This window comes from Amia ocellicauda, chromosome 23, assembly GCF_036373705.1.
Source record: "Amia ocellicauda isolate fAmiCal2 chromosome 23, fAmiCal2.hap1, whole genome shotgun sequence".
Lineage (NCBI taxonomy): Eukaryota > Metazoa > Chordata > Actinopteri > Amiiformes > Amiidae > Amia > Amia ocellicauda.
The window spans coordinates 17,251,729-17,278,962 of NC_089872.1; the positions used below are offsets into that span (position 1 = coordinate 17,251,729).

At 38.4% G+C, this 27,234-nt stretch overlaps 1 protein-coding gene across 7 annotated transcripts in view; it reads right to left on the reverse strand.

Annotated features, from left to right (window-relative positions):
* Nucleotides 1-1,883: 1,883 nt before the first annotated feature.
* The window catches only part of myom2b (myomesin 2b), a 39,775-nt gene continuing 14,424 nt past the window's right edge, over nt 1,884-27,234 (reverse strand). For 2 of the 7 annotated variants that reach the window (XM_066696791.1, XM_066696792.1), the window contains exons 15-39: nt 26,413-26,596; nt 26,243-26,260; nt 25,733-25,907; nt 25,480-25,601; nt 25,331-25,348; nt 24,356-24,543; nt 23,932-24,058; nt 23,589-23,767; nt 23,195-23,309; nt 22,083-22,239; nt 21,466-21,572; nt 20,956-21,000; nt 19,863-19,999; nt 19,259-19,403; nt 19,103-19,162; nt 18,510-18,577; nt 18,269-18,382; nt 17,832-17,919; nt 17,412-17,450; nt 16,210-16,315; nt 15,516-15,679; nt 14,888-14,924; nt 14,667-14,689; nt 14,526-14,581; nt 13,403-14,331 (exon numbers count right to left, since the gene is read on the reverse strand). In XM_066696791.1, the coding sequence (XP_066552888.1) occupies nt 13,939-14,331; nt 14,526-14,581; nt 14,667-14,689; nt 14,888-14,924; nt 15,516-15,679; nt 16,210-16,315; nt 17,412-17,450; nt 17,832-17,919; nt 18,269-18,382; nt 18,510-18,577; nt 19,103-19,162; nt 19,259-19,403; nt 19,863-19,999; nt 20,956-21,000; nt 21,466-21,572; nt 22,083-22,239; nt 23,195-23,309; nt 23,589-23,767; nt 23,932-24,058; nt 24,356-24,543; nt 25,331-25,348; nt 25,480-25,601; nt 25,733-25,907; nt 26,243-26,260; nt 26,413-26,596 (2,865 nt within the window). In that variant the 3' untranslated portion in view covers nt 13,403-13,938. Of the gene's footprint in view, nt 3,684-5,539; nt 5,619-13,402; nt 14,332-14,525; nt 14,582-14,666; nt 14,690-14,887; nt 14,925-15,515; nt 15,680-16,209; nt 16,316-17,411; nt 17,451-17,831; nt 17,920-18,268; nt 18,383-18,509; nt 18,578-19,102; nt 19,163-19,258; nt 19,404-19,862; nt 20,000-20,955; nt 21,001-21,465; nt 21,573-22,082; nt 22,240-23,194; nt 23,310-23,588; nt 23,768-23,931; nt 24,059-24,355; nt 24,544-25,330; nt 25,349-25,479; nt 25,602-25,732; nt 25,908-26,242; nt 26,261-26,412; nt 26,597-27,234 lie in introns of those variants that run through there. The other 5 variants (XM_066696796.1, XM_066696797.1, XM_066696793.1 and 2 more) reach the window with 5 other exon arrangements.

Here is a 27,234-nt window from a genome sequence, read left to right on the forward strand (position 1 = left end):
TTCTTCTTCTGACCCCACAACAAAAAGGGTTGTGACTTTCATCTTGTCTGAAAATAAAAAACAAGATGAAATGGCAGGCTGGCATATGAGGGTTTGGCACAGGAAGGCCCATCTTAGGTCTGCATGACTCGATGCTCCGGCCTTTCTTCCTGAAGCAGAACAGAAAGAGATTGGAAGAGCCTGTGGGAAGCCCTTCTCACTGCCTGTCTGCCAGGGCAGCCATGGAGGCAATGAGAGCACGGTCAGACATTCGGAACGAGCAATGGGGGCTCGACAACTTTTGATTGGCTCCCCTCCAGAGACCCCAAACCTTCGTTATCTTTAGCAGGTGCTCAATAAGGATGAGCGTGACATTTGCTTTGACATCCCAGACTTGGAAAACAGGAGATTTACTGAAAGAATTAAAGTGATGAATGGTTTATAGTAAGTAGCTAATGTCAGGTGTATTAGTGGCTTAATTATTCTGCAGAGGCTTTAATTAATTTCCCTTTGTGTTAAAGAAAAAAAATACAAACAATGACTGAAAATCTGCTATTTATTTATTTTTGAATGTACATATACACTCACCTAAAGGATTATTAGGAACACCATACTAATACTGTGTTTGACCCCCTTTCGCCTTCAGAACTGCCTTAATTCTACGTGGCATTGATTCAACAAGGTGCTGAAAGCATTCTTTAGAAATGTTGGCCCATATTGATAGGATAGCATCTTGCAGTTGATGGAGATTTGTGGGATGCACATCCAGGGCACGAAGCTCCCGTTCCACCACATCCCAAAGATGCTCTATTGGGTTGAGATCTGGTGACTGTGGGGGCCAGTTTAGTACAGTGAACTCATTGTCATGTTCAAGAAACCAATTTGAAATGATTCGACCTTTGTGACATGGTGCATTATCCTGCTGGAAGTAGCCATCAGAGGATGGGTACATGGTGGTCATAAAGGGATGGACATGGTCAGAAACAATGCTCAGGTAGGCCGTGGCATTTAAACGATGCCCAATTGGCACTAAGGGGCCTAAAGTGTGCCAAGAAAACATCCCCCACACCATTACACCACCACCAGCCAGCACAGTGGTAACAAGGCATGATGGATCCATGTTCTCATTCTGTTTACGCCAAATTCTGACTATACCATCTGAATGTCTCAACAGAAATCGAGACTCATCAGACCAGGCAACATTTTTCCAGTCTTCAACTGTCCAATTTTGGTGAGCTTGTGCAAATTGTAGCCTCTTTTTCCTATTTGTAGTGGAGATGAGTGGTACCCGGTGGGGTCTTCTGCTGTTGTAGCCCATCCGCCTCAAGGTTGTACGTGTTGTGGCTTCACAAATGCTTTGCTGCATACCTCGGTTGTAACGAGTGGTTATTTCAGTCAAAGTTGCTCTTCTATCAGCTTGAATCAGTCGGCCCATTCTCCTCTGACCTCTAGCATCAACAAGGCATTTTCGCCCACAGGACTGCCGCATACTGGATGTTTTTCCCTTTTCACACCATTCTTTGTAAACCCTAGAAATGGTTGTGCGTGAAAATCCCAGTAACTGAGCAGATTGTGAAATACTCAGACCGGCCCGTCTGGCACCAATAACCATGCCACGCTCAAAATTGCTTAAATCACCTTTCTTTCCCATTCAGACATTCAGTTTGGAGTTCAGGAGATTGTCTTGACCAGGACCACACCCCTAAATGCATTGAAGCAACTGCCATGTGATTGGTTGGTTAGATAATTGCATTAATGAGAAATTGAACAGGTGTTCCTAATAATCCTTTAGGTGAGTGTATGTATATGTATATGTATATATTATTAACACCACTCACAGATGTAGGGATCTCATACACTGTACAATAATCTGAGATTTTCAAATAACAAGCAAAACTTCTGTGTCAAAGTTAATTATCCCCTTTATTATTGAAATAATTTCCATAATTGAGGTGTTCTACCATTTAATTAGTGATATTCCGCATTATTACAACAACTTAAGGAATTTCATTACAGCATTATAGGTTGATGAACATATTAAGGATGTCAGTTTGGAATTGTGCTATGTAGAAAGGACTGATATCTATATCCATGACCAAAACAGTATAAAGAGTGCAATAACACTGCATGAACATACAGAGTAAACCATAATAAACTTATACATAGCTTACACAGGTTGTAAACATTGATGTAAACCATCATTTCACAAATCGTTTACTTGCAGATATATTTGAAAGATGTAAAATATACTTTACTTTAAAAATATTTTACTTTTCTTTTTTTACATGTTTTACATTTGCGGAGTTCAATTCGACCCTAAGTAAACCGTGTGTGAAATTATGGTTTACGTAAATGTTTACAACCTGTGTAAACGTTGTCAACATTGAGTTCAATATAGTTAACTGTATGTTCACATATGTTGTAAACACAACACTTTGAGCAGTGGACATGGGAAATAAAGCAATCAATATAAAATATTTGCCCACAGTGGGGAATTATAGAAGTATACTTGCCACTGTGACCATCTGGCAAATTAATCATCACAGGCAAAATGTGTATAACTGTTGAAAAAAGCTATAAAGAATCAAGGCTTAAAATAATTCTCTATAGTGTTAATTAAATGTATTCGAAAGGTGATCTCAGGGAAAGGTTCCTGTATAACAGTCCTTGTGGTTGTCTGGTTGTACACCTGGTATCTGCTTGTAGGAAATAATAACCTCCAGAACAAAGGACACAAAAGAGAAATATATTTGGAATGAAGTGTAGAATCAATATCTGTTGCAAAAGGCCTTCAAGAAGAAGAAACCTTTTTGTGCTGTCTAAAAATATATAGTACAAAGCCTGGGATCTTTCTCACAAACACTGAGTACAAATCTCACATAGAAAATGTCACTGTGTGGCTTTTTTTGTATCATTTTTGAAATATCCAGTGCCATCTAGTTCCCAATAATAAATCAATCAATACAATATAATGAAATACAATGACGGTGCATATTTGAACTATTTGTTTAAAAGTCACACCTTTGTCAGTGTTCTCTTCTCACAACTTCAGCTTCTTGTAAATTACTCCACTGTCACTAGTTGCCTGATAATGAAAAATGAAATTAAAAGTTAATATTGTGTTTTTAGACTCTGGGTCCGTTTATTAGGAACCCACCTGCCAATCACAAATCACAAATGTGTCACACAATAAATTGTTTCTAGTATCTCTGTGAAACAAATCCAGCATCTCCTGACGTTACCTGAAATAAAACAATTCAAAGTAACAAGAAAGGTTATACAACATATAGCTGTACATGTTTGCTACCCAATTCATTTTCATTATCTCCATTGTTTGTTTTAATGTAATTACTCCAGTCTGCTAAATGAAGAATGACAAAACATATTATCTGGGGACTGCTATGTGCTGGAGCGCAGTTTAATTCAAGCAGTTCATTTTGTGTTCGGTTAAAGACAGTAATCCCATCAGAACTTACAAAGAAAGCCAGGCAGTGTGCGTTAGAGGTCAGGGGCTGTACTGTACACTGAGCCTGTGTCCTCCCCCCAAGGCAGAGATGCAAATCCCAGTATGAGCGCGTGCACAGCTCTTTTACTTATTTCTATTAATCACTGTGTCAAATAATCGGCATGAAAGAATCAGTGTGAAGGACGCACATCGCAGGGCGTTTACTGTTACACTTTGAACAGTGACACAAACGGGAAAGCTGTAAGAATTAAAAAAATCTGTTAGAGACACATGACAAGGGTCTACAAGACAGAAATCCTTCATGCACCAAAAATGTATTCCTTCTGGTATACACACAAAGGCACACTAACAATATAAATAAATAAAAACATGATAAATATTTACATTTACATATGTACATACATATACAGTTTAATTTGTTTTCTTGTATCACTTTCCTAGTATATAACGTGATTATGAAGGCATACGTTAAGTAAAAGAAAAGCTAAGTGACAGAATTATATAAAAGCATTTACATCTGTGAAGGAGGAAGCTACGCAACAGTGCATGCAATCGTGTTAAAAAATGACATTTGTATGTCATCTGTGCTTGACTTACTCTTAATAAAGTGTTATTTTAATTTGTATACCCTAGCCAGGGAATATATAATAAATCTGCAAAAGCGGATGTAACTGTTTGCATATATTAGAATACATTTCTCTGGGGAATGCATTTAAATAATGCATTTTTTAATACCTTACGGTTACAGAAATTAAGTATTAGCACAGACAAAACTATTCAACCTCCAGAAAAGGAGATGCAATATAAGGGTTAACATTCTTAAATTTGAAGACAAATACAGCAATACCTTCATTGAGAATAGACCATAATATTTAATTTAGTTTGTAATAGCAAATCTAGAAGTTGGCTCCTTTTCCTTTGGCTTGATTTGGCTCTGGCTATGCTTTAGATTGTTATCATTCAGAAGTTTGAATCTATGTTTGATGAACCCTGGGACACTCAATATAATTTCAGTATGTTTGGGTATAATTATAGTTTACTGCAAGCCTATCTTTCAGGCTTGGTACCCAGAGGCCTACACCGTACACCTGCAGGTATGATGAACCTTTCATTACAGGCCTGTGGATTGTAGCTTCATTCAATTATTCAGTTTTTCACTTGTCTTACAATAGGCTGTTGTCAAACAAATGTACATGGCTTGTCTGTGTACGTCCTGACATTGTGTATGCACTTTACAGTCCTGTATAATCTACTGAGAACCTACACCTTGGTCTGCTTGGTCTACATTCATCGATGGGTCTATTTGTCAGGATTTGTTTTTAAATTAATGTCTAGTTTTCTGCCACTAAATGCTGTAGATATGTGGCCATTAGTCCAGTGGTTCTGCAGACCTATTTATCAAATTCTGTGTCTGCTTTCATGGATATTTAATTATATTTATAGCTACTCTCGACCCTAGGCTCTGCTAGTGGTCATGTTTTTTCACCAAAAAGTCCCGAGAACTTGCAATAGCATACAGATCAAATATTATCACCCTGACTCTGGCACCTGCATATCAAACAGCTAGTATCATATGCCTCATGAACTAAAACATCAATGTTTCACTTTACCCAGTCTCTGCTTGATATTTGGTATTGTTTAATGCGGCATCAACAGCTTTATACTTCAAATATTATCACATAAAGACTGACGTTTATTTAAATGTTCTTTAAATGCACAAGGGGTCATTTTTGATCATCTGTAAATAATACATCTCTGGGGTAAAAAACTGCAACAAAAAAACACAAGCAAACAAAAAAAAAGTATTTTACAGCTTACATGTCACTTTCTATTAAAGTCACACACAAAAATATCCAAAGAGGCATTGAAGATTCACTGACGAATAATAATGTTTTCAGGTATTTCCAGCAGCAACAATATTAAAGTTTGTTTATTTGTTTGTTTATGTATTTATTGTTAAGGCGGTCATCATTATAACATATTAAAGAGCAAATATGTATATGTAACTCACAATCTTGTTGAGCTTCAAGTGTTTGAGGAACAACGCAAATACATATAACAAGTAAATATATACGTATACATAAAACACCTTACCTTAGCCAAAGCAAGCGCTGCATGCTTAAATACTGCTCTCCTGCACTGAAACATGGCCTGTCCCATCTGTAACTATAATCTAGAAAAACAAAATAAAATAATGCTTTCTTCACTCATGGAATGACAGAGGCAGAGTAACACAGACTGAGGGGGGAACAAAATGTGAGTGTCAACATTTTGACGTTTGCAGGTCTACATGAAAAAGTAATTTATTATCGTATGCATCTTTGGAGAATTAAACGCAGTAAGTCAACGTCTTGTTGCCGGGGAAGGCTCCCGACTGAGATGCTGATTCTCGTGCAACAATGTTAAAATAAATTACATGGCTTTCTTACCCATTCGTTCCCCGAATCATAGCGGCATCACCTTTCTGATCAAATAAATGTTTCTAGATCAGCTTTTATAGAGAGGGAAACACATCATAAATCCCATTTTAACCACAAACCAGATTAAAAGGGAGGTTCTGGTTTGCCAAAGCTATATTTTCCCTGGGATAGCCCTTGTTTCTTCTGTTTAATGAATCTAGTTTGCCTTTTGCCTTTTTGCTTGGAGTTTTAGTTTTTTGGTAACACTAGGAGTACTCCTTTATAACCTATAACAGAGCACTTTGTTTGCCAGGCATCAGCTAATGAAGACCAACCAAACTACCCACTTTCTGATCATTATGTGGGACCTCAAGGACTTCAAAAGGACAGGATAAGATGTCAAGGTGTCATTGAAGCTCCACTCTTGAGGACCTAGACTCTGTACAGTGGTAGAGTGAGAAGAAATGAGAACATCGCCAAGACTGCAGACCAACTGTGTGAGGCTGTAGTTTTACCCAAACCCTAATCTACTTTACATTTTGATGTACCTTCCTACACTATATGTTTTGTTTGGCTTCTAGACTGGATTGGACTGTGCATTAAAGAACGCTGAAGCAGAAACACAAAAGACTTGCTTTCCACGAAGATGAAAAGGAACATTTAATGTTGTTTTACTTTGCTACACCACTTGCTTCCCATACATTTTTCCGTGATGTTTTAAGTGCTCTTTAACATTTCAAATCTGATGATATTCTTCAATTTGCATTAGTTGTATGGAAGATGATTCAAACTTTGAATTGTGGCCCTATCTGTTTCAGTTTTTCCCTGCTCTGTTAAGTATTAGTCATTCAATGCTATATCTACATTAAAATTCATACTTTTAACTAACAGGATTTCTTTCCCATTTCCTTCAAAGTTTCATAGCCTTGTGTGTATAGGCTACTGTAGCATGTGTGGAATACATATTGTATGTGGCGTTCTCTTGACTATAACAAAGACAAATAAGTTAATCCAATAAAACCCTTGAGGATAAAACAACACGTTTTGACTTGAATATATGCTAACCATAAAGCATTTAATTATTTTACTTAGCATTTTAATTCCCAGTAAATCAAATCGGAAAGTGTCTACTGAGACTATTCTTTACACAAGCAATCTTTGTTCATTCAGATTGGGAGTTCTCCCTCGGTGTTAATTCTTTTGGTCGGAGATGATTAAAACAATAGTTGGAGTGTTTATATTTCGGTTGGTGTGAATGGGAAAATAAGCGTTGCTAGGTTACTTGCGACTTGAAACCACACATCACTTTGGGGTACCCGCAACAAAAAGGGTACGATTAAAGATGTTCTGCTTGTCCAAACTGTGGATTTGTAATTTTTTTTGCACACTACACAGATTTAAAATAAAAAATATGTGAGGGTTGTTTCAGAAGAGACTTAATGGAGTATCGTTTCACAAAGCATTGCCTAAATTGACCCAGCAATGTACCAAAAAAATAAAATATTGCTCCCTTATCTATTCGTTTTTCTATGGTATTCTGCTTTTTTATGTTCCAGATTTCATTATTTTAATACCCACCTGAAAAACCCTCTGAAGCTGTGAATACTCAGAAAAAATGAAATACAGAGACGACTACTTTATTTTATTTTTTCTTCCCTCCAGAAATTGATTTAATATGGTGTAAACACCAGGCTTGGGAATGGGGTTCTATGATTGTGTTGGCCTCCAAGGTTGTTGAAAAGACTACACTAATAGGCAAGTCTGCTGAAACAGAATAAAGCCGGGCTTTGCAATCTTGTATATCTGGTCTTCCTGTCATCAGTTTTATTCATCCAAACACCCCCACCTCCACAATAAACTGTCTGAGCACAGCATCCTTTTTCATAAGAAACATTTGTATTAGATTCGTCTTAAAGGCAAAAAACTCAATATATGTAAATATATATGTTATATTATTATTTGATCACTTGTTTTTCCAGTAGTTTCACTGCAAAATACATGTATAAATGAAACAATATTATAATTCTCCATACTGAAAAACAGAAAAAGTAATGCAACATTAGAAATGCGGGTGGTGACTAAAACATTTCACATGTTCCTGGGTTAAGTTAATATGGCCACCAATATGTACACCCTAATATTTTGCAATGTCGACTTTTAGTTCAGCTTTATGAAGGAGAGAAATACATTTGGAGGCAACTGTGTGTATATTATCCATATATACAGTGAGGTCCATAAATATTTGGACAGTGACACAATTGTCATCATTTTGGCTCTGTACACCACCACAACTTGGATTTGAAAGGAAACAATCAAGATGTGCTTTACGTGTAGACTTAGACATCACCAGATGCTGGGTTTTTCCCTGGTGATGCTCTGCCAGGCCTGCACTGCAGCTGTCTTTAGTTCCTGCTTGTTCTAGAGGTGTTTTGCCTTCAGTTTTGCCTTAGAAATCAAAATAAACCAATCAGAGATAGCAAAAACATTAGATGTGGCCAAATCAGCTATTTGGTACATTCTTAAAAAGAAAGAACGCACTGGTGAGCTCAGGAACACCGAAAGGCTCAGAAGACCACGGAAAACAACTGTGGTGGATGAAAGAATTCTTTCCCTGGTGAAGAAAAAACCATTCACAGCAGTTGGCCAGATCAAGAACACCCTCCAGGAGGTAGACGTATCTGTGTCAAAGTCAACAATCAAGAGAAGACTACACCAGAGTAAATACAGAGGGTTTACCACAAGATGTAAACAGGAAACAGGAAGACTAGATTAGAGTTTGCCAAAAAACATCTAAAGAACCCTGTACAGTTCTGGAACAACATCCTATGGACAGATGAGACAAAGATCAACTTGTACCAGAATGATGAGAAGAGAAGAGTACGGAGAAGGGAAGGAACTGCTCATGATCCGAAGCATACCACCTCATCTGTGCAGCATGTTATGGTATGGGCATGTATGGCTGCCAAGTGAGCTGGTTCCCTTGTATTTATTGATGATGTGACTGCTGACAAAAGCAGCAGGATGAATTCTGAAGTGTTTAGGGCTATTTTATCTGCTCAGATTCAGCCAAATGCTTCAAAACTCATTGGACGGCACTTCACAGTGCAGATGGACAATGACACAAAGCATACTGCGAAAGCAACCCAAGACTTTTTAAGGTGAAGTGGAATGTTCTGCAATGGCCAAGTCAGTCACCTGACCTGAATCCAATTGAGCAGCATTTCATTGCTGAAGGCAAAACTGAAGGCAAAACACCTCTAGAATAAGCAGGAACTAAAGACAGCTGCAGTGCAGGCCTGGCAGAGCATCACCAGGGAAGAAACCCAGCATCTGGTGATGTCTATGGGTTCCAGATTTCAGGCAGTCATTGACTGCAAAGGATTTGCCACCAAGTACTGAAATTCACAATTTAATTCATGATTATGTTAGTTTGTCCAAATACTTTTGAGCCCCTAAAATTCGGGGGACTACATATAAAAATAGGTGTAATTCCTACACTGTTCACCCAATTTGGATGTAACTACCCTCACATTAAAGATGAAAGTCTACACATAAAGAACATTTTCATTTTTTCCTTTCAAATCCATTTTGGTGGCATACAGAGCCAAAGTGTTGACAATTGTGTCACTGTCCAAATATTTATGGACCTAACTGTATGTATTTGTTGTGTGTCTCTTCATAATTCATTTATGGCACCTTTCTAAGCCCATTACTATCTAACCACACTGATGTATGTCTTGGCCAACTGTGATAAAAGTCAGATTGACTTCACATGCAGTCTGTTTCGGCAACGGCTACAGATCCTAAAATGCTTTCATAGGAGAAGAGAAAAACAGACAAAGGGGATTGGAAAAGACTTATGTTGCTAAATCTAGTACGTGGAATGGTACAAAATGTATTGTTAATTGGATCTATGTCGGAGAGGGTACGAGTCCAACTGACACCGGCAACAAAACAAAACAGCAAGAGATTTGCATTGCCTCGTTCACGTGCCAATATTTAGGATACTTTGGAAGGTAATTTCAAACACGGCTTTGCCCAGGAGAGTTAGGAATCTGTTTTTAAACCAGATTTAAATAGTGTTATTAAACATGGCTACAGTAAACACTTCATTCAGCCGAATCAGCAGGGTGAGATCCTGCTGGCTTTGTGTTGTACCTGACTGTAATCCATCACCTGCTAAAGATCTGGGGAAAACCTGAGTAATTAAGTGAATAAGTGTTTGAAGTAAATAGCAGCAGAACCCAGGGTGGGACAAACACACAAACAAACAAACAGACAAACAATCAAACAAACAAACGCACGCACGGCAGCCATTGAAGAAGAGGGTTTAAGGACCCCTGACCAATATAGTCACTATTTAGCAGCATTACGTAAACGACAGAATGGCAACATCATAAAAATCGATCTTTTATACACACTGAAATTCTATGTAAATGTTTTTTCCTGCCTACCAATTTTCTACCATTCAATATTATGGGGACACCTGGGGACAACTCTCATTAAATATCAGTAAGAGAAGTAGATTTGGGACTCTTATTTCAAATAACCTCCTAAAAATAAAAGGCAACAAATGTTCCCCATCATAACATGTCATCTTCACAATACCAGCTGCTCACACTCCCGGTTGCACTCTCCCATCTCTCTACCCTGTCAGACTCGTGTCACTACATCTCAGTGGTGAGAGCACTATCGAGGCTGGCACATCTGCTTCCACAACCTGTTGTTCTTCCTGTTGATTTAAATAATAAAGGTCTAGTCTAGCTGTGTGTTTAGGATCATCACGTTAAATATCAAAACTCTCCTTCCTCTGGGAACTGCAGGATATGGAGAAACGGAAGAGGCACGACAGGTTTGGAGAAAGGAAGGAGGCACAAATGTTCCCTGACATATTATTAGGAGTGAATAGACAAAAATATATATCCGTATGCTGTCACAGTTGTCTAACAGAATGCCCAGAGTGTGTGTCTGTATCTTTGACAGCTAGCAAGCAGGCAAATGTCAGAAAACTGTCCACTGCTGCTCTCTCTTGTGACAAGGTTAATTAATTTGTATTTCATATAAATCAATAGTTCATCCGGATTCCTCACTTAGTTGTACTTCAATGACACTGCCTGGACGACCCCGTATTTGCACTGCACAGAAAACCCTCACTGTTTGTTCTGCTTCTGTTATCTAAACAAGAAATGCACGATATTGACAATCTGGGGGCAATAAATGCACTTATCTCTCCCCATGTGAGAAACAAGATTTTGAAAAGTTGCACATTGAAGACATTCAAAATTTCACCGGGGATCGCTCTACTCTTCCAGGCGGGGAAAGCCTGAATATCTTCAAAGGCACCATCATCCCCCTCCTACTTTATCTAAAAGAACAAAATGTGTGGTGCACGCACAGATAATAACAAGTGCCTGGCTATCTACTTCAAAGTAATTTAAAGACACTCCATTACTCGTCTTTGTGAAAGCGAATTGTGTGTAAGTTTTAATTAAAATAATACTAATCAAATATGCTATCTTGTGTATTGTTGATGGAAGTAATGACATGTCTTCTATGGGAGGAATAGAACTAGATGAAGTATCGCATGAGAAAGACCTAGGAGTCTATGTGGACTCCTCACTTTCTCCATCCAAACAATGTGGGGAAGCAATAAAAAAGGCAAACACAATGTTAGGGTATATTGTCAAAAGTGTAGAATTGAGAACAAGGGCAGTGATGTTCAGACTGTACAATGCACTAGTTAGAGCTCATCTGGATACTGTGGACAGTTCTGGGCTCCACACTTCAAGAAAGATATCGCTGCTCTAGAGGCAGTTCAGAGGAGAGCAACCAGACTTATCCCAGGTCTGAAGGGAGTCCTACTGAGAGACTGAGGAACTGAACCTTTTCACCCTGGAACAGAGGAGACTACATGGGGACTTGATTCAAGTCTTCAAAATCATGAAGGGCATCGATCACATCAAACCAGAGGAGCTTTTCCAGATCAGCAGGGACACACACACCCGGGGACACAAATGGAAATTGGGCTTCAAGGCATTCAAGACAGAAAACAGGAGACACTTCTTCACACAGAGAGGCGTCACAATCTGAACAAACTCCCCAGCGATGTGGCTGAAGAGACAATTTGGGAACATTAAAAAACAGACTGGATAGGATCCTTGATCACTTAGTTATTAATGGACACCAAACGAGCACGATGGGGCGAATGGCCTCCTCTCGATTGTAAACTTTCTTATGTTGTTATGCTGGTTGAATCAGAAATTGGTTGAATTAAGCCCCTCCCCCTATTCAATACTTTTTCTCAGTATTAATTATCTGGCACAAAGCTTACACTATTTTCCTGGCGTCGAGCCTCAAAACACTAAGGTCCCAAATCATTGAGCCGTTGTTTGCAGAGCACTGGAGGGCATGTGCTTGTTTTCAGCTATTAAGATAACACACTTCTTAAAATAACTAAGCTCCAAAGCTGTTGTGAAAAGAATGTTTAAATTAATGCTCGCTTGTTTTATACATATTTTTATCTTGAATGCCATGTCATTGTAGAAGGCAATTACCGGCATTGACGAGTACCTTTTCTGACTACAAAAAAAGAAAGAAAAGAAAAAAAGGAGTTTTGTATTTCACTACACCACCGCAAATCAATATATATCACAACAGAGCAGCAGTGGGCTCTGAATAATGAATTTTACACGGGTTTTACACTGGATACTGTTTTGTCTGAAGTAACAGTGCCATCTTGTGGCTTGTGGAGTCGAGAGGCTTTGAAAAGTGCATTTGACATCAGAACCTGCCAGAATGTTCTTGATCTGCCAGCGGTGCCATTGGAGGACAATTGTTGATGAAAGAATCATAAGAATCGTGAAATTGTTATAGTAGTTGAAGACATGGGTTCTGGACTAAATCACTCTGGCTTAAAGATGCAACTGTACTAATGTCTCATACTAGTTCTAGTCCTTAACGCTATATCAATATGTTGTAGCTGCCAGGCTTAAGACTAACAAAAGGCTGTTAAAAGTCGAACTCATCTCTAGGCTACATAAAATGACAAATGTGGAGGTTAATTAACCAATTAACCAATTAACCAATTTTATTGCAGACACAGTAACTGGGGAGTTACCCAACATGGGTTAGTGATGTTCAGGTCAGTTAAATCTTTAACCTTGATGTTTCTGCATCCATCCCCGACACTCCTGGATCAATAGATTAAATACTTGGAGAAAATGAACTGATGATGCACGTGCAGTTCAGAGTGATTTTCAGTGGCTTTGATCGGCACACAATGGAATCCAATAGGTGCAATGCAGGTGATCTTTTAATCTGTGGACGATTACAAACGTGAGGTCGTTTGAAGGGCTTCTTGAACACAACTAGAAGTGGGAATAGGTGTGAAATCTGTAGTTCTCTTCAAACATCCTCTATTATGAGCACAATGGGGAACAGGAAGGTGACAAATGTGAAGTAAGTCATGCAAATAAAGACGTGATTTGGAGTGGTTTAGAAGTGAAGTGAAGTAGGTGTCTTTTGAAAAGAAAAAAACAGTGCAAGAAGAACACAGACGCTGATTTCTAATCTTTATTAACACAAAGCAAGAGGAAACGCAATACAGCAAGTGTGCAGTGAGGTTAAGTCGAGTGATGTCTGCTAACAGTGCGTGCTGTAAGGGTCATAGCGCTCGGCGTTCCTAACCGATCCACCCACGAGGAAGTGAACGCTTTAAGACTTTTAAGAATCGCTGCACCGGTTGAAAGTGCAGCTTTTAAAACACAAAGATTTAATCAACTAAACATCAAAGCTGGTCATTTTTCACCAAAGTGCCTCTGGGGATAGATTTCAAGGTCATTGGAAGTAGCTCAGCTTCTTACACTGTGAGGACAGAGATTTTCACAGCGGTTGTGATGTTTATACGAGGAACTTCCAAAGCACTGGCACTTGACTTTCCTTTTTTAGTTTCGAGATATGAGGCGAAGAAGAACGCAGCTGCCTCCTTAGTGAAAAATGAAACGTCATCTACCTTTGGCTAAGACTCATGCTAGAAACTCATTATTTTAGTGCCAATTTGTTTCTTGGCCTTCATATATATATTTAGTTGTGGATCTACTTCCTAGCAGATCTTCCTCTATTTGGGGGCTCGAGCTTCTTAGCTGCTGGTTTGGGGGCCGCAGCGGGGGCGGGGGCAGCCGAGGCGGCGGCGGCGGCGGCATGGGCCGGAGCGGGTCTGGATTGGCCCAGTTTGGGTGTGGGGATCTCCTCACCCTGCTTGTACACACTTACAGTGATATCCACCGTCTCCCCGCCGTGCTTGTTCCTGACGTTCATGCTGTACTTCCCAGAATCCTCTGTCGACACGCCCTTGATGGTCAGGCAGGCGAACTTCCCTTGCTCAAGCGTCACGACACAGTGCTCATCCAACTCCACTTCCTTTTCGTTCTTGTACCAGACCACTTCCGGAGAGGGGTCCCCACACACTGTGCATGTCAAACTCAAGGTCTGCAGAAGGGACAAGAGGCAGGATTAGATGAAATATAGGAATTATATGTCTTGGCCACACACCTCATCCTAGATCAAACAAACACACCTAATTGGGCACTGCCTCGAAGCCGTTTATACTGTCCACGTAGACAGTATAGATTTAGCTTCACCCACAAAGCTCTGAAGTCGATGCCTCATTCTGGGCCTCTTACCTTCTTTTCCATGATAGTTACCACATCCGGCAGACCACCAACCACTTTGCCACGGTCTGAGGATGCAAACATGACAGCGTTACATATCTGAACCGAACTACTTGAATCAGAGCCAGACTGTGGCTGAATTAAGATACTCACTCTTCTCTGCAAAGGCCGCTTGCCTGGAAAAGAGAGAAAAGTTCAGTACAGAAGCAGGTTGAAATGGAGTCTTGTGGTGTATGTTATAAACTACTCCTTTATTTATACATTAACCTTTATTATGTTGTCTTGGGCCTATATGTTGAAAATGACTGCATGCGCCAGACAATGACAATTTTGTGTATGTTATAAATAAAGTAATAACATGGTAAATGCCTTACTTGAGTCTCTGGAATTCTGCATATGCATCGGCATAAGCTGAGGGGGAGAAAAAAAGTGAGTGAATTAATTGATTAATTAAGTTTATAATAAATGTGTATGTTTCAATGCCTCAGAAAGACATTGAACATTTCCTCACAATGCATTTCTCCAGAAATAGAACCGTTTTCAACCGTTTACCAGCAAGTAAAACAGAGGAAACTGTGAGAATGAATGAGAGGATTCCTCATGGACTCTGAGTAAAAGTTCCAGCCTCCCTTGCTCCTGGTTAACCAGCATTGCTTATAGTGCATTGATGGTCTCCGAATGGCCAGAGGTCTTTCTCGTTTTCTTACCACTGTTGTCATTTGGTGGATTCTGTGATATGTCAGTGAGCTGTCCTTGCTAATCTCTGTCATAAGAAAAGTCAATAGGGTGGCTGAAGAATGTAGGACTATATCTTTGACATTTGAGCTTATAATCAAACATGACTTTGGTCTGAATCTGCAGTATGTGTGTGTTTACATTCAGCATTACCCTGCATTAATGAATTACAAAGACCTGCCTTTTCCTTTTGTTTTATTCCATAAGCAAAGCAGACATGATTTATTCCTAAAACAAGCACTCCTAATCACTACAGCTTGCACTTGCCTTGGCCAGAGAGGTCGATGACGCGCACGTACGACTGCTTAGCATCACATATCTCAATGCTGTAATTTCCCTTCTCTCTGTCTGTTGGCTCGCAGATCTGCAGCCAGACCATTTCAGAGGAGCCGCCAACCCTCATCTTTTCAGAAGAAGAAATCTTTGTCTCTCTAAAGATGATAAAAATAGAAAAGAGTCAGAAGAAATACAGCAACTAGTACCAATTCAATGTATGTATATTCTACATGTTAATGGAGATTATAAGAAGCAAGTGTGTGTTGTGCAAAAACAGCAATATTTCAGTGTGCCATACTTGCCTAAAGCCTAACCCAAAGCATTTTGTGAATATTGTATTTATTTATATATTTCTCCATCGCAGGTACACTGTTTGGTAAAACATTCTGCCTGGGGGGGCATTCACTAAACCTTTTGTCAGATTAATTTGCTTCATATCATCATTCCAGCGTGAAGACAAATAGTCTCAAACGGTGCTTGGATGCTTTCTGATACCCTCTTTAAGCCTTAATGCAAATGCGGTATAATTTGAAAATTAAGATCAACTAATGTTAACATGCAGAGCTTATGTCATGCCTTGGGAAACGCAAGCCTCACGTGTGTTTGTTTTTATAATTATTTGCATAATTATTGCTCCTTAAAAAGAATTTCAAAAAAGCAAAACTGCAAAAACACATTTGCATACTTGTGGCACCAGATGGTTCTCATTTCTTCCGTGTAGTACTTCATGTGGCACTGGAGTCTGATTCCTTCTGGAGTACACTGGATCTTCAGCTCGGAGGCAGATGCTCCTGAAGAGAACAAAGACGGGAGACGCAATGGACATGTAGAGTTGATTTATACACAAGCGTGCTGCATATATATACATGTACTGCAGACGACACAAAGGAGAATGGAAAGATGTCTGCTTGGAATAAAAAGAAGAGAAAGAAATTAATGGATCCAAGAACAAACCCAAATATGTGACATCGTTGAAAGAGTGAACATGTTCAAATGACGCACTGCGAGAAGAACAGACCAAAGATGGACAAAGGAAGCTACTGAATGTATCCAAAGAGATTAAAAAAGACTAGACACCGACCGCATAAAAAATGGGAAGATAAAATCATGAACTTGGCATGGAAAAGAGAATCTGCAGATCGAAGCAAGTGGAAACATCTCGAGGAGGCCTTCATCCAGCAGTGGATCGATATGGGCTGATCTGATGATGATGGTGATGATATATATATATATATATAGTACATTATTACTCAGTATTAAAATAAATTAATTTAAAAGTAAGACTCTGCAATAAAACATCAGTAGAACAACTGCCAGCACTTTGTGTGTTATTGATTACCTTTTGTTTAACTTATTAAAGAGCTCATTCAAAGGATTGAGTTTATCAGTATGTTTGCGAAATTGGATTCTCCTCAAAATCTCGGTATCGTAATGTACAAAAACAAAGTAATTGGAAAGCTTGAAGACTCAGAACAACAGCACAGAACAAATTATTCATGACTAAACTCCATATGATACCATTATTAATATATGTACTTGGTTAAACAGCAACCCTTGAGCAGTACTGCGAATCCTAAGTGTTTGTATATGGTATATGGACTGGCTCAGGTTCAGTGTATGCTTATTTTTCACCCAGGATTCAGTTGCAGAGGTTTCAACTTATCAATAAATGTAAAATTGCTTTCCAGCACAGAGATGAAAGAGGCTCTTGAATGTGGCTAAAATGAAACGCCCACACAGGGGAAAAGAGCTTGCCATCTATATTTTTTCAAAGCAAATGAAGGCATAGATTCCCCTGGAAAGCTAATGAGGAATATGCACTTAATACAAAGAGACCTTCTTCAAACCACAAAAGGCCAAGATAAGACAATTAAATTAAATACTTACCAGCAATCTTGCTAATTCCATTAATGATATCTTCAAATACTGAAACAAAACAAACAGGATAATGATGCATAACTGAAGGGAAAGAAAATGTCTCTTTTAAAACATCTGATTACACAGTTCTGTTTTCTATCAGGATGAATGTCAATCACTCGGTATGGTTTTAACTTTTGGTACGTATCTGTCAAACTTTTCTTTTATGAATATACTATACAGACAGAGACTTTACATCACATACGTTGGGGGAATTTCAGTGAGATGTTGCATTTGGAAGAAAATAAATCTCCATCCATTAGCTTAGACTATGGCAAAAAGTGGCCATCTTTTTTTTTACCAATTAAGAAGGTTGACACATTGTTTCATTTGCGAAGCTCAAAGGGAATATTGAACACCAAATTAAAACTAATGAAGAGGTGACGATACCTTTGCCGACAATTTCAAACTCAGACACGTCTTGTCCTCTGTCATCTTTGAGAGTTGCCTTATAAACACCCTGGTCTTTCTTTGAGAACTAGAAGGAAAAACAGATATCCTTTAAAAGCCATATCTTTGTGTGATGCAGATTGTGGACTCTTCGTTCTCTACCTAAAGCACATGATTCACTTTTAACCAGCTTTTATGAAATGGCACAGGTTGGGTTACTTTTAAACACGTTTCTTCAAAAATAAAATGACAGAGGTGGCAGACATTTATAACCCATCCAAACTACACGTATGACTCATTAAGATTTAAAAAGCTGTACATGGATCCCAGTACGAACCAAAAGCAGTAGTGTCTGGTTTCAATGAGGCAGAGCCTAATCTGAGTCTTTCTCTACGTTTCAACCATGGATTGAATTTGGACACTTTAGGATCCAGTACCTCCGGGATTGCTAACTTTAATGTTCCAGACATCACATCCACGGGCTCGTCCAGAACGATCTTCTCGTCATCCTTGAACCAGTGGAAAACAGACTCCTTTTTCACATTGGCAACCTGCCCCGATAAACAAAAGAAGTTGGAATTCTTGGCAAGACCATCCGAACGCAAGGCTGTATTGAGTCATAATGGAATCCAGTATATGAAATTATATTTTAAATGAAGGATTCGAAGCATTAAATACCTTGCAGACAAGCATAACAGTGCAATCCTCCTCTACTTGCCAATGGATATATTCCAGGAAATGAGGACCTAGTGTGATAAAATGGCTTATTTAATATACTAAGCATTGGCATAAGAGGCTGATGAGTGAGTTGAGAAGTTCTGCGGCTTGTGTTTGAATTTCACATGGTACACGCACAATACCACAGACTAGGATTTCAATCACAATTTATGATGTTATGCCCTGTTTTACTGTTGTGCTTTGCCACCTTCTCTTCTTTTTTTTTCATTAGGCAGTAAATCAAATGGATCCATTGCACTTAATCATACAGACATACGCAACCAAATGATACAGATCAAAAAAGTAATAGTTTAACAGATATACAACATAATTCATGATGTTCATTTATGGTTACATGATTTCATGGTTTTTATAGGTTCATGATGTTGGTTACTGGTACAAAAAACATATAACCTTTAAAATATTTCATCAGCAGCATTTGCAAACGTATAACATAGTGTAGGTGAGTGAAAAGAGCTTTCAGGCATTTGGGGAATAAAGTGCATTATAATTGGATTGAACAAAACATTCATCTCGTTGGGTTCATGCAATACCTTGTTTCCTGAGGTACTCCTTTCTCTGGAACTCAGCCTCTTCAAGAGCAGCCTTGAAAGCTTTATTAAAAAGAAAAAAACAAAAAATTATGGCTTAGTATTTGAATGGCGCAAAATACAGCCGTCATGCTAATCTAGTGAAACAGCTGTTCTTACCATCTCCAATGAGAACCAATGATGACTGGTTCTTGGCTTTCCCATCCTGCATCTGCACGGTGTAAGTGCCCTCACTCTGCGATGTGAACTTATCCATCATCATCTCGATAATGCCAGTGGAGGTGTCGCAGTGAATCTTGTGCGACTGAAAGTACAGAAAAACACCTGGTAGACTTCCAGCTTTAGCTCCGCCCACTTGGCTGGTTTTGTACCTATCTTACGTTTAGTAGTTAGAATAGGAGATACCTCAGCCAAAGGGTCTTGTCATCTTCGTTCAATCTGGGTATTGAAGAGTCATTATTTTGGTATTTAGATGTGTTGAGTACAAAGATCAATGCCTCCGTAGGAGCATCATTATGCGCTTGTAAAGCCATTCATCGTTTTGTTAATAATAACCCTGTGTTATTCACTTATACGGTGATCGATGTTTAATTAAAATATGGTGATGACCTTAAACTCAAGCAAAATAAATGAATCCTTTAAAAGAGACTGCTTGTAATAACAATACGTTTAGACATTGGACAGAATGTTAAATAATAAAATGTATCTTGGCAGACTTTATATCCCATCTGAGAAATTATTTGAGAATGAACAGTGGGTTTACCTCACTGCTGGTGACCTCCTTGTCATTAACAATGAATCTGTAATTGACAGCGGAAGACAGCTTCTCAGCCTGAAGCCAGAAGCGAACTTGCCCTCTCTCAAAGATCTCGTAGGACAGCTCAGTTTTGAGAGGAATCACTAGAAAGGGGATAAAGAAAGGGATTCGGGTTGAACATCATTGTGACAGGCCTCAGGAGTCACATGCAGCAATAAGTACAAATCTAAGTGCATTCAGTTAATCCAGACTGAAGGCATAATTAAAACAGGCAGGGGAGATTTCTCCTGCAACTCCCAACTCTTTGGAAAGGCTGCGTTTAAAGTCTACATCTTCTCTAAACTTTGCAAAGAACTTGATCTAATTCATAACTGAAAGGTGAAAGTGCATTTTACTATGAATGTGTTTAATAGACTTACACAAACTGGAACAATCTATCTTCACAGCTTTTTTAACAACGTTTTGTTTGTTTTGGCCCTGGTAACTAAGCTTACAAACCCAGCACAAGATGGAAGATCATTTAGTTTGACAGAGAATTCTAACTAACGCAAATCTACCAACCTATACTTTGTGTGTAACCTGTAGCTGGTTGGTAGATCAGGGTTTTGATCTGGTGTAGGCCTAGGACAACTAAATCCACATTTTCTAATTTATTATAGACATGTTGTGGTGGTTGTGAAAAACAATGTTGCTTATTTGATCTCTCAGACAAACTGCCCATTCCATACAAACAGAAAGGACAGGACAATTGGGCTCAGTGTGTTTTATTGATCTATTGAATTGCTTCTGATCTTTAACCTACTGTATCTCCCGATGAGAAGTTCACCCTCGAAGTCAAGTGGACACCCATAGGTCACTTTTACTTAGTGGATTACCTTCTATGAAATACGAATCCAGAAAAATGATTTAACACATGGTGTTTCATTTAGACATGGATAGAAGACTGTGTGAAATTGCGTTAGTAATTCTGTTTGTTCTATTCAATAGTTTATCAAATATTACTTTGTCTTTTCTGTCTGAATTTAACAAATAAGCTATGTTGTGCTGGGCCTCTCAGTTTCCAATAATGCTGATTTGAAAGAGAGAAAAAATAACTCACATGGGTTTCTTATTTCATAGCTGAGTGCCATCAGTTTTTCCAGTTCTGCAAAACAAGAAAAAAATATATAATATCCCATGATATTATAAATATTATAAATGCATTATCCATGCTGGAAATAAAATTGCATTAAAAGAAAACATGTTTCTTCTAGATTGATACGAAAAACATATTCCTTTCCGTTGATTGAATCAAAGGCATTTCCTAAATGACATAATTTGATGAAATAAAAAACAAAGACAACAACAAACAAGGTGATGGAAAACATTCCAGAGGGATGATCACAAATATGAAAGTCTACAACGAAAGCTGCACTTTATGGTTGTGTTCAAAACGGATTATATCTATGTAGTACACAAGCAGTCACATGTGTAGACAGTATGGGTCCAATGCCAACAAGCATCATTAGTCTTCCATTCAAGCTCTTACCAGACCCAGGTTTTCAGAGAAGTCACTATAAATGCAGTATATCATTATAGTTGATTATTAGACAACAAAATCCACGCCTACCGGTCTCTTGTAGGACGTAGCTTGCAGAGACGCCTTCAGTATCAGTGACGGCAACAGAAAAGGTTCCCAAATCCTCTTTGTCGGGCTGCTTGAAAACAATCCTGGAGCTGAAATATAATTTGAATCATGTTCTGAGAAATCCAACACCAGTCAAATGTGATTTTGAATTTTCTAGGGGGGTGTTTCCTGGCAAGAGGAGGCGAAAATTATGTTTATTTCATACATTTCACAGCCTCGCATTTCTTTATGATGTAAACATATACCAGCGGTGGGAAATACAAATAATTTTTTCATATATACAGTTCACTGTAGGAATCCATTTCTTGGAACTAAGAAAGGAATAAAAGATCCGTCTGGAAGGGCCTTTCTTCATTTTTTCTTTATAGTATGAAGTTGGAAATAAAATAAATACATACATACATAAATATTTTTAAATGTAAAATCAAGTCAATACACTTAAATATAGAAGAGAATGAATGTCTTCTGAATTGCTATTCCACTTTTATTAAATACAATTTAAAAATAAAGCCATTGCTTTTGCATTCATCGATATACGAACTGATGTGAGACATCTTTAACTTTATTCTAATTAAAATGTTAAATTCTGCTGCACTTACGAGGTTCCTTCCGTTTCAATAGCCACCCTGGAAAAGTCAGTAATTTCTTCATAGCACTTAGACCAAACAAACTGAGAAATATCAGTCATTTCGTTACACTCAAACTTGAGGTAAATGTTGCCTTCTTCATCCACTCCGGAAGAAACCTCCTTTGTATCTGAAAACAATAATTGTAAATTAAATTATTAACATGTCTGCTAACAAATAAATAGTAATAATGAAACCAAGTGTTTTTTCAACCTAATTATAGAATACAAAGCATGAATCACTACTGTGAATGCAGAATAGCTGCATTAATAATAAAACAAATATCAATAGCAAGAAGCAAGTATTAAAACATATGTTTTATGTTGAAAATCCTTCTTCTTTAGTTCCTAGTATAAACTAAGGCTTCCCTCCACATGAAAATATATCAGTACTACGTAGAAATACATCTAAAATGTATGTTTACTTCAATTCACAAGATTACAATTTCATTTTGTGCCAGAATGGATCATTGGTCGGATGCAGTTTCCTATAAGAATCAGGAAATTTGTAATTTATCAAAGAGACATCTTCATAAAAAATATTTAATAAGGAATGGAGATTTATGTTCAGCTAAGATACTGTTAAATGCATTTGCTCTTTTGGGACATTTTACTTCATTCCATACCTTTGAATTTTGGTTGAATGTATTACAATTGGGTTCATATTACGTAAATAATCCTTGCGAGGATCCCCAATGCAGCTAGGAAATTATGTAAAACTGGTCTGGGAAAATAATGAGTTTTGTGGAAAAAAGCAGCAATAAAACATGAATATATGCAGTAAGAACCTGATTTATTTATTTTTAAGAAAGACGGGTAGCTGAAAACACTCTGTACAGTAAAAAAAAATGTAGTTAGCTGAATGACCAAGACAAAGAGGATTAAAGGATTAAACAGTGATCAGATTTGTAATTTTGTGTATAAAGACTATAACTTATCACTTGCATTATGACTTTTTATATATTTGTCTCTTGATTAAATAAAACCGAGGGAGAGAAAACCGTAGCTGTTTACAACATCCCTCTGCGGGATTTGTCGAATGGTTAGAAAATTCTACAAAGAACCGTAACATTTTTGTTTAAATACCTGGTCTTGCCTGGATGAGAACCGATTCAGAGCTATCAGATGCCTTTCCAATTCCAGCAGCGTTGACGGCACGCACTCTGAACACATAGGAACTGCCTTCTTCCAGATTTGTAACCTTCGACATAGAAGAAATTATGTTTAGTCACCAGTTTTAAATATACCTGTATTGTTTACATGCACGTACGTTATTTAGTGACTGTAAAAAAATTAACTACAAATTTCTTACAGGATAACTAATATATAACTACAGTGTAGTGAGTATATCATTCATTCAATGTATGTCCCATTTTTTATATGCGGTTGCATAGGTGTGTTTTAATTTAATACACAAGCGAATTAATGAAGTTAATAAGCCCATTTAATTATGTTACAAAAGTTTCCTCTGGTTTCTTACCTTTAGATAACGGTGAGAAATGGCTTTTTCATTCACTGTAGTCCATTCTTCTGAACCCACTTTTAACTTATCCACATAGTACCCAGTCACTGCACTTTGGCCGTTGTATACAGGGTCTTTCCACTGAATAACCAGAGATGAATTTCTGACCTCACAGAAAGTCAGATCATAGGGCGGTCCTGAGGAGGAAAATGTACTCTAACAAACAAAAGCATTCCCTGTGTGCATCTATAACAGCATATAAGTGTCCGAGTGAATGATCCACATCTTGAGTAAAGATTGAACATTTTGGGCTCGATTTAAAATACAATCACCTTCTTATTGGGGTGTTAAATGACAGTACCTGGTTCTGACATGGTCCAGGCCTCACATTTGTAGTGGTCACTGGCATCAGAGGGCAGCCCAACTCCAGCCAGATTTCCAGCATGAATTTTAAACTCATAAAAGGAGCCTTGCTTCAGGTTTTCCACCTAGAGTGAGAGGCAAAAATGTAGATTTAAAAAGTAAAAAGTGCAATACAACAATATTTACAAGAAACACAGGGGAACTCACAAAATATCTATTGGCAGCTTTAAATACCAGTTATTTGCATCACTGCATTCCAAACAACCATGTATCCATCTTGAGAGAGTTAATATAGCTATGTTTGAAGTGCATGTACAATAAACTATTTAATGAAGATTTTATCTCTTCCGCTTGAATCTTTGATGCCATCTGTGCAGGTTGAATATGGTCGCACGTTACACTGAATGTATCAATCGAAGCACCTTGTAAATCCTCTCTTTGATGGAGTGCACATTGGTCTCCCTCCAGCGCAATTCAGACACCTCGCGCTGATCGATGTAATAGTCCGTGATCTTTGCTCCACCAGAGAACTTTGGGTGCTTCCAGCCCAGGGTCATCGATTGGCCATCACAGTACAGGAGAGTGATGCCATAGGGTGGAGAAGGGCTTGCTGTAATAGAGATCAAGTGTCCTGAGTTAATACCTGTTCATTAGATGTATAATTTACTAATTAATGACTGGCTAAATCATCATGGGAAGGATGTGTAGGCAAAATCTACAGATTGCAGGTAGGTTCAGTCAAGCATTAGGTGCCATTTCATCCGTTTGCTAATCTATAAAATTAAATAGACCGTATTTCGCCTAATATGAATGGGTACTTTGGGTAGGGAACTGTAGTCCATCTGTTTAACAATACATCTGTAGACTACCTCTGGCTAGCAAGTGATGCTGGTGTTGCAGAAAAAAGTACAGAACCTCTGTTATTGTTCTTCAGGAAGGGAATTAATGTGGAAGGTAGCTCTCACTTCCCCAAAGAGAGCAGTTATTTAGGATAAAACACTTTAAATCTTAGCCTCTCCACTCCAGACAGCCCACAAAGCTGTCAGTTCCAGTCGGGTGAAAGAAACCATTAATTAGGGCATATCCCAAGCTGGGTAATCACCAGTGAGAAAATTGTTTAGACAAAGCGAGGCACAAACAGCAAATAGTTAGACACTGCGGGGTTTGGATTTATTAGCAGAAACCCAAAGGTAAGAAATGAGTGAAACACCAGTAGGGTAAACGATTTATACTTTGAATTAAACGTTTTTAAGTCTAATCCTTTTTTTTATACTGCATTGTGAATTTCACTGCAGAAAACAGTGCATTGATTAAATGTGGATATAAAGGTGACATACAGGGGAATAATCAAAAGTGATTGTGATTCAAAACCAATAAAAGTCTAATTCAGTACATACCATATGGCACACCTCCTCCTAGATGAAATAATCAAAGCATAACATTTACAGGTGTGCTACCCCAGACAATGCAGATGTGGAATTCAGGTATTGTTTTATATCTATATAAAACAACGCATCTGGAGTCTGTTTCTCTGCCTGACACTTACTGAGCGCAGCTTGTACCACGATGGGGGTCGACTCTTGGGAATCCTCGCTGAAGCCCAGAGCATTGACCGCTTTCACACGGAAAACATAGCTCTGTCCTGTAGTCAAGCCGTGGACAACAAACCTAATCCACAAATTAAATGCATAATATCAGAAGAGAAGTTACCGTTCATAGGTATGGCTATTTCATTACATGTAACCATGACATTTCCCCCCAAAAGTAGTTTTGGGTTAACGGGAACTATTTCTGACTACCTGGTGTGTTTGTAGGGTTTGTGGTTGCACGGGTTCCACTGCTTTGACCCTGTCACACTGGAGTCAATGTAATAGCCAATAAGACCAGCAGCTTGTTTGGGTGGATCCCACTGGACAACAACAGATGTCTTAGTGTTTCTTGTGGCCAGTATGCAACCAGGAGCAGAAGGAACACCTGCAGGGAAATGAGATGTGAGAACTCGACACTATTACTGGAAAGGACTAAAAAGAAAAGGTGAAAAACAATAAATCAGAATAGAGATTAGCGTAGGTTGAGTTTTCCATTTTGCCATTACATTGATGATACAATTTCAGGTGATTCATTAGTCAAATTCTGCATGTGGGCACCACATAATTATTATTTTATATGTATTTATTTAGTGCCGCCAGATAAGTTAATAGTTTTTGAAAAGTCTAAGCAGTACTTTGAGTTAGTTGGTATAAGCTACTAAGGTGTCATTAGGAGTGACTTAGCCAAGGTAGACAATTGCGTATATACACAGTACATACCACTTGGCCTTTCCCCACCTAAACAGAATAACCAAACAGAATATTGTTTATGTCTACTGTGTTACAAATTAGGCAACAAATGGCAATCTGTTTTACAAGTATGTTAAACACGCTGTAAATTTATAAGACCAAAAATACAGTCGGCCGAATCTGAAATAAACATCTCTTACTACGCAGCTCCTGGGTTTTAATGGGTCCGGTAGGTTCGGAGGGATCGCTGACTCCATGCTTGTTTACAGACAACACACGGAAAATGTAGCAGGTTCCTTCTGACAGGTCAAAGACGGCGTATCGTGGAGATCTCACAGGGATCTGGGTGTTCACCCTTTGCCAGTTTCCTCCAGTTGCTGGGGCCTTAAAGAAACATAGAATTGAGGTCGATAAGAAGTACACACAGAACTATCAAAGCGTTCCCGACTTGTGGATATTGTGGGTTTAGATACCATCGGTGTCAAAGGGGACTTCCTGGATAAAGATTTTCCAATACGAAAAAAGTACAGTGCTTAAGTGAAAAGTAATCATTTTAGCAGATGGTTTTATTTAGATCAACACACTAGGGGGTCAACTTTGAATGAGGTTCTGCTTCAGAGTTTCGTCTATTAAGCTCTGTTGTACATCTCATTCTAAGACGGACCATAAGGAGATAAAAAAAGAGCTCTGGGTAGGATACAGTGAGTGGCAGAGACAGGGTTTGAATCAGGGTCTTCCTGGTCACAAGCCCTCACTCTTCCACAGCAGACTATTGCAATATTTCCTTAAACTATAGAGCCACAACGACATGGTGATCACTCAGGCCAAGCACTTATTATTCATTCTGAACTGAAAAAATTGGCTCAAAAGCTTTGTAACATCTGCTGATTGAGATCATTGGCTAAATAGGGGATCTGAGAAGACTGCAATATTAGGGGGAAGTCGCCGAGTCTCACGCCTCTTCAATTATTTATAGAAACCAAATTTGCAAAAACAGAACAGAGAAAAAAAATCTTTACAGG